A 13688-nucleotide genomic window follows, 5' to 3' on the forward strand; every position below is an offset into this window, starting at 1 on the left:
TCATAAGTTTCTGATGTTTCACTTCGTTGTATTTACATTGTTAGATTTTAGTTTTCCATTGCACAAAAGCATGTTTAGTATTTGATATTCGCCGGTGAGATTGTAACAAGTACATAGTGCTGAAAGAACACAAACGCTTCGCTGCATATGTTATAAGAATATAGAACAGTTTTTAACCACATGCTTATTCAGCACTTTAGAAACTTTAAAAAATATTTTTGGGGAAGGAATAATTCCACCATATGCAACATTATCTCCGATATGTTCGATATGCAATTTAAGAACTGATAGTGCTTTACAGTAGCAAAGGAACTAAACTATGAATCAGAAATTGTAGATTTTAGTTTCTATTAACTGGAACCTTGGGGGATGCCTCCCGACATTTCTTACGCAGGAGCTCGGCAGGGAGACTTCCCCACAGGGGGCAACCTTGTTCCAACTCATGAACTTGCTGTGAAGGAGCAGCATACAGTGCACTTGGGGTCAGGCCCGTCAGGGTGGCTGTTGCTTCTAACTTTGTTACCCTCCCTGCTTACTCATATGTAATAAAGGGGGAAACCGAAGAGATCGTGTCTAAGGACATTTCCATTTTATAACAAAGAAAAATGCCCGGATATTGCTGTCTTCCATTTATATGTAAAGCTTACAGTTTGGTCCCATGTGGTCTGAGAGAAACACTCCCCCAGGGCCGAAATGTGCTCATCTATGCAAACAGTGACCTGCATCTCAAACCTGAAATTCTGTCTAAGGAATCCTTTTTTGCTTTACCTCTCTCACTAGTACCTATAGTCCCATTCTGGAATCTTAAGATATACCTTTTTTTTTTTTTTTTTTTTTTTTTCACTAGGCTTCATGAACTTGCTGTGAACTGGCCTCTGTAAGTCAGAAAGCAAAGAAAAATATACTCAAATTTGGGGTTTGCCTTTTATTTATAGATATTACTTGGAGTAAGGCTAAAATGGCATTTTTCCCCAAATAAGCTTACTTTTAAAACTTTTTACATGAAAAATACTTTTTCCAAATAAAATTTTCATGTTTATAATTTCTAGATTTTTTTCATGTCTTAACTATTCAGGTAAAATATCATTGTTTCAAAAGGAAGTCAGAGTTATAGTCACGGGTGGTTTCAGAACATTTTCTGGTAGTTTTTGCTTCATTTCAATATTTTGCCATGATTGGCTGTTGATAGCTACAAATAAGGAAGTCTTCAAGTCAGGGGATTTCTCAGTGGAAGTCCCCAGTTCAACACAAGGGAGAGCTCAGGACAGTTTGGGCAGCATCTGTAGAGCCTGTGCAAACGGCTTCCAGAATGGGTACGTGCCTATGTCTTTAAAGAGACATAGTCTGCGAAGGAACGCCTGTCACCTGGAGACGAGGTAATCAGCTCTTACTAATTTCTATCCACTGTTAGCTTAGCAAGGAGGTTGGGATGCCTTAAGTGTGGCAAGATCTACTCTGGTATAGCTGACTAGGCTGTCCCTGGCACGAGTCGGCGATGCCTTTGGCATCCGCATCAGGGTTAGAAGGATCCAAAGAATATTTAAAGCACTCTGACCCTTTTACTCTGTCCCTAATTTTTAAGACAGAATGGTTTATGTCTTTAATTGAGATGAGTTTTAAAAGTTTATATCTGATATGTGAGTCTTCTCAAGAAGTGTTGTTTTTTTTTTCTTTTTCTAATACTGTGTAACTGAAAGATAGTTGGCCTAAGTTAGGTTACATAAAAACTATGTCGAAAGTAAATTAAAAGTATATGTAGTCCGACTTTTTGCTTATGTTTAAAAAAATCAATTCCAGCCTGATCAAATGTGTCTGTTCAAATGTTAAACTAACATTAGTACTTTTATTCTCATAGGAAATATATAATGATGAGCATTTATGACATCAGATGTTAGCTTCTTGAGCAATTCTAATTACAGTAATCAAGGCTTATGCTGCTCCCAACAGACCCTTTTATTTTCATCATAATTAATATTGACGATCATATCACATTATTTCCTTAAGGATAACCCCAGATTAACTATCAAGAACTATTTTCAGTATTGTTATATTAAATAGTTTTTAGACAATAAGAGTGTCTGCTAAAAAAAAATCATGGATATTCAGTGATATAGTCAGACAAGACTTAAATAGAAATTCATATGACTTCATTTTTCCTGGCTTTTTTATCACTACCAACCTGCCTTCTTACAATACTGAAACTGTGTTCCAAGCTGGAGGAGAATGGGGAAGAGAGAAAATGACTTCATCCAAGTTACAGAATAATCACATGATTCCTGTAGACCGTCTCCCTCCTCACTCACCCTCTGCCACCTCTGGGATTACAGTACCGTATGTGCATAGCAAGAGATGCTAGTCTGCCTCTGGGGATGTGGAACTATATATCAACCTAATGTGCCCAAGTGTATGCCCAGAAGCCAACTGGGGTCCTAGAGTAATGTCCAGTTATTTCTCTTAAACATTTGTGATTTATGGCTACCAAGATGACTCAAAACAACTGTGAAATTCCCCTGGGAGGGGTGGGGATTCTGGCTGGAATTTTAAAAATGTACACACTAACTTGAGAGAATGGGCCGTCCATGCCATAGAAAATATTCCTGTCTGTGAACATTCTGTCTTTCTATGCATTGAGGCTCCAGTAAACATATGGAGTCCTTTGCATGATACATTATAGCTCTAATTGTAGGACATATTCCCGGCCAGTTTGCTTTGTGTCCTCATGTGTGCAGTAGGGGAATTATCTGGGTGAGAACCTTCTTTCTGGTATGTTTTAACTGCTGCTAACATCTGGATTTTATAATTTTATGTAGTCATTTTATTGTTCTCTTACTTTTTTCTAAATTACATAATTTACCTGCCATTTTAGATTTAAAAAAAAAATACGTCTTTCTCGTCTTCTAGACCAGCTAGAGTTTTTGGATCAGGGCTTCTTAACACAGGAGAAAGCAGTAGATTGTTATATTTCTGATGTCAGGGGAATTTTCCCAGTGGTTAATATGAAGAGTGAGATTGGCTGTTGGTTTGAGGTAAATGCTTTTATGATAAAAAAGAAAACCAAATAATTAACAATATCCTGATTTATTAAGGGTACAGTTAATAAACAATTTCGAGGCTTCATGTTGAATAATATTTAATGTCTTTGATCACATTAGAGACAACTGTGTGACTTTAGCATTCACATGAGGCAGCTATCTGCTTTTTTAAAAGACTTCGAAGAAATCAGGTTGCTGTTGTGTTTCTCTGACAGAGCTGATTTTATAATTAGAAACTGTATATATTGATGTTTCTCAGATTAAAATAATACATTTGGTTGATCAAACCAAACCAAGCCTACACATTTCCTTTTTCTCTTCAATCCACATGCTTAGACGCCTCTCTCCTATCATTTTGACTTCACAATTCGGTTCACAGCTCAAACTAACAGGAAAGAATGAAAACAGTGTGTTGGAAGCCAAGCAACCCTATCCAGGCCGAGCAACCAGACTTACAAACAAAGCAGCTGTTCCTACGCACGCTCCCTGCAAACAGCTTTCGAAAGTTACATCCAACGAGGGTCTGCAAAATGTGTGTCCAAATCAGTTATCACCAATCCAGTTTGCATTAAGAAAACATATACTGAAAAGCAAACGTTTGTGGTTTGCTGAGAATTTTTGCACTCATACACAGAAGGCAAATTCATTTAGATTTTCATTTTAGGGCACCTATCAGTAACGAGTTTGTCTACCAAGGTTTAGTTTCGGAAAGGAAAATGAGGAAAAGGCCAAGACATTCTAAATGCTAACACGTATCATGTACGTGGTCTGTTCCCTGACATGTTTAAGGAATCAATCCAAAGCCTCGACCTTGGCATCCCTGTCTACAGATAGTTCTTTAAAATATTTTCCCAATATCTTCTATTGTTGTTGATTGATATAAATTTAATGATTTTTTTTAAACATAGCTTAGGTTTTGTTTGAAAACAATTTTAAAACAATTCTTCTGTTCAATTTTTTTAAACATATAGACGCACATGATATCCTATACTTTTAAAAATCATTTCTATAACTGCATAGATAATCCTTTCTGGTGCTCACTGTTTTATATTTGTATTCTCTCTCTCTCTCTCTTTTTCTTGATTGGTGGATATCACGGAACTAACCCCTTGGATGTGACATTTTATACTTAGCTGTATACAAAATATCTTTTGGTTTTATCTTTGCTAATATTTGAGAGATATTTTAAAGATTATTTTACTCTTCTCAGTTGCTGATTTGAGTGTTTAAGTTTATATATTTTCAACCCTTTACTGTTTCCTAATAATATTTAAGACTATAGAACTTTTAGGGCCACTTTAACTACAACTGATAAATGTTTATATGTCACTATTACAGTAACATAGCTCCATAGTTTCAGCAGGGCTGTTTGGTTTGGCTTTGGGTGCATGGGTGGGAGTGGGGAGTGCTGAGGACCGACCCCCAGGACCGCATACAAGCTCAGGATGCAACTTTACCGGTTTTAACTGCAGTTTTATTTTCTCTTTAACCTGGAAGCTATTTAGGCCAGTAAACTTTGTTTAGAACCATTTTAGATTAAAAAAATTAAGCAAGAACTATTATAGATAATATAGGTATTATATGTACTATAGACAATATATACATTGTATATATATATGTGTGTGTGTGTATATATGCATATATATATGTATATATATATATATATCTTGTATGTCATCCTACTTCCTGCCTTTAACCCAGTGTCACTGCTATTGACGTTAGCATAGATATAACAAATCTAGATCTTTTTATTTTATTAAGTCTTTAGAAGTTTTTATTATTTATTTGGCTTATCTCTCCTGTAGTGCCTGTTAGGCCCTTTCCCCTGATAACTCGTTTGTCTTTTTCTAGTTCTTTGGAGTATACAGGGTCTCACCTTATTCTGATTCTCTAGCAATGGAATTACAAGAGCCCCATCACCATGCCTTCTTATTTGTTTACATGAGCTCTGGAGATCAACTTGGGTTCCCAGGCTTGTAAGGAAGTGCTTTATCAGCAGAGCTAGCTCCCCATCCGAAAGTTTTCCTTTCCTTTCTCTTCTCTTCTCTTCTCTTCTCTTCTCTTCTCTTCTCTTCTCTTCTCTTCTCTTCTCTTCTCTTCTCTTCTCTTCTCTTCTCTTTTCTTCTTTTCTTCTTTTCTTTCTTTCTTTCTTTCTTTCTCTCTTCCTTTCTTTCTTTCTTTCTTTCTTTCTTTCTTTCTTTCTTTCTTTCTTTCTTTCTTTCTTTCTTTTTTGTCTAGATCACATTTATATATTTACTGGGTGTGATGATCAGACATACCTAGAGCATGTCTGCTTTTTCCTCCCACCTTATCTGTGGTCAGACTTAGTGATGAGTGTCTTTATAGACACTGAGCTATCTCATCCCCCTCTGGTTTTCTTCTTAATGAGGATGTTAACTTGTATTCATGGTTCACTGAGCGCCTTTTTAAAGCTACCTGGCCTTTCATGTGTTGCAATGTTGCTTTCACTAACCTCTAAGAAAATCTTCTTTGTTTTGTGATTTCTTTTCTGGCTCACTGGTTGCTTTAGAATGTGTTCATCTTCACAGATCTGTGTCTTTTCCAGTTTTCCTTGGATTATTGACTTCCATCTTCTTTCTATCTTAGTTGAAGAAAGTATTTCATATGACTTCGGTTTTCTGAAATACAGTGAGACTTTGGAAGGGGCAGCATTGGGTCTATCCTGGAGAAGAGTCCTTGTCCACTTGAGGAGAGTGTGTTCTGCTTCCTTTTGGCACAGTGCTCGGTTGACTCGGGGTTGGCCCAGTTGGCTCACAGTACTGTTTCAGTTGCCATTTCCCTATGCTCTGTTTTTCTGCTTGTCATCAAATGTGGCGTAATGAAATCTCCAAGGATTGTTGTAGTCTATTTCCCTTTTCAGTTGTGTAAATGTGCTTTTCAAATTTCTTTAGGGCTCTCTTTTCTGTTTATATGTATAATTGTTATATCTTCTTGGTGAATGTTTTTATAAATGTATATGTATAGGTTTTTTTTTTGTTGTTGTTGTTGTTTTTTGTTGTTTATTTGTTTGTTTGGTTGGTTTGGTTTGGTTTGGTTTGGTTTGGTTTTTTTGAGACAGGGTTTCTCTGTATAGCGTTGGCTGTCCTGAAACTCACTCTGTAGACCAGGCTGGCCTCGAACTCAGAAATCAGCCTGCCTTTGCCTCCCAAGTGCTGGGATTAAAGGCATGCACCACCATCACCCGGTTGTATGTGTATTCTTATTGTTTGTCTCCTATGGAGGGTTTTTTATTCAACACATATTCTGTCTAATATTAGTACAGTCACCCATCTCTCTTTTGATTACTGAACTCAGAAATATTTTTTCATCTTTTATCGTTATTATTTTATCTTTGTGTGTTTTTGTACAGCATATATATGCTTGGGTGTGTGTAAGCATTTCCATGTGTGAATTCACGTGCATGTACATCATGGTGCACCTGTGGAGGTCAGAGGTCACCCTCACATGCCAGTGGTTCTCAGCTTCTTCCATCTTTGAGAAAGGTGCTCTTAGTTTTGTTTCTTTCCCACTGCATAGGCCAAGTTACAGGGCCCCTGGTTTCCAGGGATTCGTCTCTCTCTGTCTCCCATCTCCCCATAAAGATGTTGATATTATAGACATGTGCTACAGCATCTGGACTATACAGCTCTGAGGATTCAAACTTTGAGCCTCATACTCGCATGGCAAACTCTTTATATGCCGAGCCATCTCTCCAGTCCACATCTTTCACTTTCATTGATGAGTGCCTTTTCATCTGAAGTAAGCCTCCTCTAGATAGCATAGTTTAATCTTTGCTTATGTTGGATTTTTCATTGTCCAAGCTCTGCTTTCTATCTATTTTTAAGGTAATCACTAATAAGACGTGCCACTTAATGAATGCATTCTTTATAATGTATTTCTTTTTTTTTTTAAGTCCAAAGTAAAAATACCCAGGCTTAAGAATGGATGAATCATGCCACTTAAAAAAACAAAACCAAAACCAAAATAATAAAAACCCTCCAATGAACATTACTTTTTTTTAACCCATGGTACAGTCTTATGCCATAATCACTTTCACTAATTCAAGTGAGATTATATTTAGAAATGAAGTCTAGCATAAAAGTGAATGGCTAGCAAAGTTACAATAAGTTTTAAAGTTACAAAATAAACAAATGGCACGTAATCAAGAGTACAGACAACGAAGAAACCCTGTCAACCTCAGGCAGGGCAAGAAGTTGAAGCTGCTCAGATCTGATAGAATTTGTCTAGTTTGCACTGAGAAATTTGTAAAGTAAATAGAAATAATATCTCTGAGTTACTGGCAAAGAAAAGCTTAGGTATTACCTATCTGGATTCTTATAGAGAAGTTGAAATATTTCTTCATTGAAAGAAAACAATCTTTAAAGGTTTAGTAATCATTTCATGAATTCACAATAGAAGGCCTAGTTAAGTTAAAATATTACTAAATATTTGGTTGAGGATCAGTTTAGAGAAGATGGCTTTGACATTCAAAGTTCACGAGAAAAACTCAGCTATCTTTTAATTTTGCTTTAATGTCAAATTAAATAAGGCAACTTTAAAATTCAATAAAAACACGATTAGTCTGTTTTAAGAAGAATTTCCAAAATTCAACCCATTAGCTTTTTTTCAGGAGATATCATATGTGAGAACCAATTATCCTAACTTAACTTTAGAAGTTCAAATGCAAAATAAAGCTCACAGCACAATGATGTAAGATATTTCCTCCTCAGTATCAAAGAATTACTTTATGTTCGTAGATGCTATTCGGTGCCAATGGGTAATTCAACTCAAATGGTAGCTTGCCTGGTCAACATCCTTCTCAATAACTTCTTGTTTGCATTGAGGATTGTCTTAGTCAGGGTTTCTATTCCTGCACAAACATCATGACCAAGAAGCAAGTTGGGGAGGAAAGGGTTTATTTGGCTTACACTTCCATGCTGCTGTTCATCGCCAAAGGAAGTCAGGACTGGAACTCAAGCAGGTCAGAAAGCAGGAGCTGATGCAGAGGCCATGGAGGGATGTTCTGTACTGGCTTGCCTCACCTGGCTTGCTCAGCCTGCTCTCTTATAGAACACAAGACTACCAGCCCAGAGATGGTTCCACCCACAAGGGGCCTTTCCCCCTTGATCACTAATTGAGAAAATGCCTTACAGTTGGATCTCATGGAGGCATTTCCTCTACTGAAGATCCTTTCTCTGTGATAACTCCAGCTGTGTCAAGTTGACACAAAACTAGCCAGTACAAGGATGTTCTGACATCATTGTCACTTCCTTAAACTACTCTGTGAACGAAAGCTGGTGACTTTCTGCCTGAGCCAGCTGCTGATGACAGCATAGCCAACATAATCACTGCTGACTGCAGAGATTCATGTTTTCAAGAGAAGCCCCTTCATGGACTGCTTGAATCATCCTTATAATTTGGTTCCCAGACACTGTGCCCTTAACTAACAAATGCCTCTGCATGCTCTTACAAGCTTTTGTCCATTCATTATTTCCTAAATTACTTCCACCTTCTGTGTTTAACTGATTCTTTATTTACACTGTTTTAGCCCCTTTTCATTTTTCTGCTCTGTATTTTTTAACAGATATTTTTCGGAGGTACATGGAAATTCAGATAATTTAAGTGAATATAGGCTTAGTTTTAGTAATATCCATAAACTATCCTATTGGTTTAATGCCTCTCTTATGCTTTATTGCAAGTTATCTTTATCTATTTGTATACTCATGTATAAAATAAAAAAGAAATTATACATAAATATTGAATCATGCTGGAATTTATATTTACATAGTTGATTGATTTATATTATATAGTACAAAAGTGGGGGTTTTTTGCTGTTGTTTCTTTGTATGATTTCAATTCTAGTAGGTTTTTAAATTTATCATTTTCCAGTACTCCTTTATTATTCTTTAGGGTAGTCAACTAACAAAAAATTCCTTCAGCTTTGATTTGATGTCAAAGTATCTTTGTTCTCTCTCTCTTTTTTTTTTTTTTTTGAAGGATAGTTTTGCTGGATATAGAACTCTTGGTTGACGTTTTTTTTCCCCTGCGTTTTCAGCATGTCTTCACATGATCTTGTAGTCTCCATGGTTTTCAAAGCAAAACTGCTGTTAATCTCTTTTTTAAAATGTTGTATATGCTTGTTTTGACATGTCTTTTTGTATGTCTATATACGATGTGTATGCCCAGGGTTCTTGGAGGCCAGAGAGGGTATCTGATCCCCTGGAACTGTATTACAGACTGCTGAAAGTTACCTTACAGACTGTTTCGAGCCACCGTGTCATACTCTGGGAAAGCACCCAGTGACCTTAACCACTGAACCATATGCCTAGCCACCAAACTACCACTAATCTTAATAATAATTGCTTGAAGATAGTATGACACATCTTTTTTGAGATAGGTAGGTAGAAAGACAGACAGACAGACAGACAGACAGACAGGTAGGGACTTGTGAAGCTCAGAGTAGCTCCAGACTTGCTACACTTCTAAGACTGACCTCTCTCCTCCTGAGACAACAGTTGTGTGCCACTGTAGCCTGGCTCCTCTTCTGATTCTCTTGATACTTCCAAGATTCTCATTTTGTCTTGGACTCTTTATGTTTTCCCCAGAGAGGTAGGGTGTCATGTAGCCCAGGCCGAACTAGAACTTGTATCTGAAGATGACCTTGAACTTTTGATCCTGTCTCTAGCTAGGACTAGAGGTATGCACTGCTGCACATGGTTTGTGGGGTGCTGTGATAAAACACAAGGTTTTGTGTACATGAGGCCAGCACTCTAAACAGGCTACATACTCAGCCCCAAATATGGAAAAAAAATTTTTTTGAGATAAGGCTTTATGTAGCTCAGGTTGGCTCAAACTCTCCATGTGCGAAGGTTGACTTTGAATTCCTGATTCCCCCTGCCTTCTCTTCCTGGGTGCTGGGATACCATGTAGAGATGTGGGAATGATACTTATTCCAGGCTTGTGGTTTATATTTAAAGTGATGAGATGACGTAAAGTGACTGTAGGTGATTTAAAAAAATCTAGAAACGTGGTAACATTAAATTTTGATGAGAGATAATATGAGAATAAGTATAATGTCAGTATGAAAATTATGAATTAATGGTGGTTTGAACAAAGGGTAGCAGTGGAAGCAGACTAACATTGAGAACTGTATACGTGTGTGTGTGTGTGCGCGTGCGCACACACGCAAAAATTGAGGGGAAAAATTTGGGGGAGGAATTCTTATTATTTGTCACTCCTATAAATTTCTTGCCAAAGTGTTCACTGTTTTATGTTTTCTTTATGTCTCATAGTCTTCTCAAAGGGATGCTCTGTCTTGTGTTTGCTAGTTTGGATTTTGCTTCATTCTGGGTTTTTTTTTTTTTTTTTTTTTGGATATAGAATTCCATTGTGTAGCTCCAGCTGTTCTAGAACCCACTAGATAGGCAAGACTGACCTTAAATTCACAGAGATCTGCCTGTCTCTACCTCCTTAACACTGAGACTATGCTCAGCTTATATTTACTTACCTGAAGCCTAGTAGCCCTTTCTAATTGGATGCATAGCTTCTCCTTGGTTCTCACCTTCTGCCTGGTGTTCCTTGTCCTTCAGCACAGATCTTGAATTGAGACACCATGTAGATGCGGACAGTTCACAGCTAACTCTCCACTTGAAACTGATATTCATCAGCTTCGGCTCTGTGGGTGTTGGGCTGAAGGGACACAGACTGTCTACTTTTCACTATGAAAAGAGTTCTCAGCTAAGTAGAAACTATTGTGTGTCTTTTCTTGTCATAAATCATATGTAAAAAGTAAGTTCTGACAGAGACTCAGAGTCCCAGCTGTCTAATAACATCCTTTCCTTATTGATTCCACATAATTGGGTATAGAGCATCACACCTATCACTCACATTACAGAATTGTTATCCTCTAAATCTTAGCCCCCAAACAAATAATAAAGATACTTACCAGGAACACTGGGGCCAGAATACCACTTGTAGGTCACACATAATAACAATTACTGTCCAACTGATAAGCAGGTGCCCCAGGACTGTTAGCATTTTCCCTATTCTTCAGGCCTCCAGACTTGCTTCCCTTCACACAGCAAAGAGCATGTCCAATTCTTCCAGGAAGTGTCTTATCAGCAGAGTAATGGGGATTTTAACAGTGCCTTTGTGCAAGGTAGGAAAAAAAAATTTCTCTGGGAAAACTCCGACAAACCTCAGCAAGTGACCACAGCCTGTTCAACCATACATATTTGATACTGACTATAAGACTTAATCTTCAGCACCCTGTGATATTGTAAGTATTCATATAAAAAAAACTTTAAATGGAGAGTCTAAGACACAAAAAGCTCATCCAGATGTGACTGTAAATCAAAAGGCACCATATTGACTGGGATATTTCATATCAGAGGTTTATCCAATACCTGAGATTCCCAACTATAGTAAATATTTATATTGGCATGCTTCCTTGCTCCTAGATTTATATTCAGAACTCTCCATAAAATATGAATTAGCTTCAAAAATAGGTCCTGTTTTCATCCCCTTTCCCAATGCTGTGATTAAATACTCTGACAAAAGCAACGTAGAGGTAAAGGGGTTTATTTGGCTCACAATCCCAGGTTACAATTCACCGTTGCAGAGAAGTAAAGGCAACAGTAATGTCAAACAGCTGCTCACATCCACAGTAAAGAGCTGAGAGTCAGTGAATGCATGATTGCTTTCACACAGCTTGCTTTTTCTATTCTTATCTAATCCAGGAAGGAACCCGTTCCTAGGGAATGCAGCCACCGAAGTGGGCAGGTCTTCCCACCTCAATTACTGTCTTAAAGAAAAGCGTACAGGCTGATCTAGACCATCCCTCACAAAGACCCCCTTCCCAGGACATTCTAAATTATGTTAAGTTATGACTAACACTATCATAGGCCCCAAGGCACATTTTTTTTAAAGCTTGTGATTCCCCATACTACCAACATCAATGCCACTTCATTACTTACTAATCAGAAGTATATACTAACGAGTGAGGAGTAATTGCATTATCATTTTAAAAGATTATTCCTCAAATATCCACACTCGTTATTTGTTAAATGTGGAATCATAAATACATTATTGCTTCTTAGAGTTTTACAGTGTTGGGGTTGGGGAGATAATTCAGTCAGCAAAGTTCTTCACGGGCATAAAGACCCAAGTGTTTGTGTACTTATAATCCCAGCACTGGAGAAATGGAAATAGGCAGGTCCCTGGGACTTATCAACTAGAAAGCATATTCTAATCAATGAGCTAGCCCCAGGTCCTAATGAGAAACAATGTCTCAAGAAACAATATGAATGGCCATGCCTAAGGAGCATCCAATGACAATCCAATGACAATCTTCAGCTTCCATGCATGCATGTGTGTGCAAGCACATGTTAGAAACACATGCATGCCTGCATATACATATACACAAAAATAATTCTACCAATGTTATCCAATATACTTCTTACAGTTCTCATAAAGCATATATTGTATGTTGATCGTATGTCCCCCACACATATCCTCCCTTTCTCAGGCCTCCCTCTTCCCATCAGCCCTTCTTGTTCCATTAGATAGTTTCACTTCAACTTTTGTATTTTGATTTTATATATTTATTTAAAATCTAGGAAATACAAATGAAAGCTAAAACTAAAAAAAAAATCTATTTTTTTGTACATTCTGCCGTTGTCCTTATTTGGTTCTATAACAGATACTGTGAAGAGTGCTACAATAAATATTGCCGTGCAGATATCTCCATGATATATCAACTTGGAGTTCCTCGGGTAAATACCCAGCAATGATATAGCAAGGTCATATCAACTTTTTTTTTTTTTTTGAGAAACATCCATATTGACTTCTGTAGTGATTGGACTAATTTATATTCCTACCAGCAAAGTACAATGGTTCGCTTTTGTTCAATTCCTGCCAGCAAACATTTTGGTTTTATTTGTTTTCCTTATCGCTTCCATGCTGACTGGGGTAAAATGGACTGCCAATATAGTTATAATTTTTATTTCTCTGATGGTTGGTGGCATTTAACATTTTTATATGTTTATTGGTCTTTTGTATCTCATCTCTTGAGCTGTCCATTTCATTGGCTGATTTTTGATTGGGTTGTTTCCATGTTTAATTTATTGAGTTCTTTATATATTCTAGATATTAATCCACTGTCAAATTCCGTAACAACAATTTTCTCCCATTCTGTAGGCTATATCTTTGCTTATTTAACATGAGGTCCCATTCATCAATTATTGGCCTTATTCTCAGAGCAAATAAAGTCCTATTGACAATTTTTGCCTAAGCCTAGATCTCCTCCACTTTTTTCTCTAACCGTTTTAGAGTTTCAGTTCTGACATTCAAGACTTTGGTTCTTTTTGAGTTGATTTTTTTTTTTGTACAGGTGAGAGATATGAATCTAGTTTCATTCTTCTATATATGAATGTCCACAACACTATATTTTTAATATTCATTGAATGTCAATGCTGATGAAAGTCGTAATCATTACAGGAAAAATAAAATATATGTCTGTGTTTTGATTTAAAAATCATCAATTTTAAACAGTTCTGTCAGCATTTAGGCCCGTTGCACATGTACAGTCATTTCTCTTCATGACTAAACATCATGGGAATGGAAAATAAAAAAAATCTATGTGTAAGAAATGCATAT

The 13688-nt window shown here is 37.0% G+C and overlaps 1 protein-coding gene across 3 annotated transcripts in view; it reads left to right on the forward strand.

Annotated features, from left to right (window-relative positions):
* Positions 1-1239: 1239 nt before the first annotated feature.
* Positions 1240-13688, forward strand: part of Tank (TRAF family member-associated Nf-kappa B activator) — a 75615-nt gene continuing 63166 nt past the window's right edge. The window contains exon 1 of one of the 3 annotated variants that reach the window (NM_001374667.1): positions 1240-1376. In NM_001374667.1, coding sequence (NP_001361596.1) covers positions 1324-1376 — 53 coding nt within the window. In that variant the 5' untranslated portion in view covers positions 1240-1323. The remainder of the gene's footprint in view (positions 1377-13688) is intronic. The other 2 variants (XR_866264.3, NM_011529.2) reach the window with 2 other exon arrangements.

This window comes from Mus musculus, chromosome 2 (assembly GCF_000001635.26).
Source record: "Mus musculus strain C57BL/6J chromosome 2, GRCm38.p6 C57BL/6J".
NCBI lineage: Eukaryota > Metazoa > Chordata > Mammalia > Rodentia > Muridae > Mus > Mus musculus.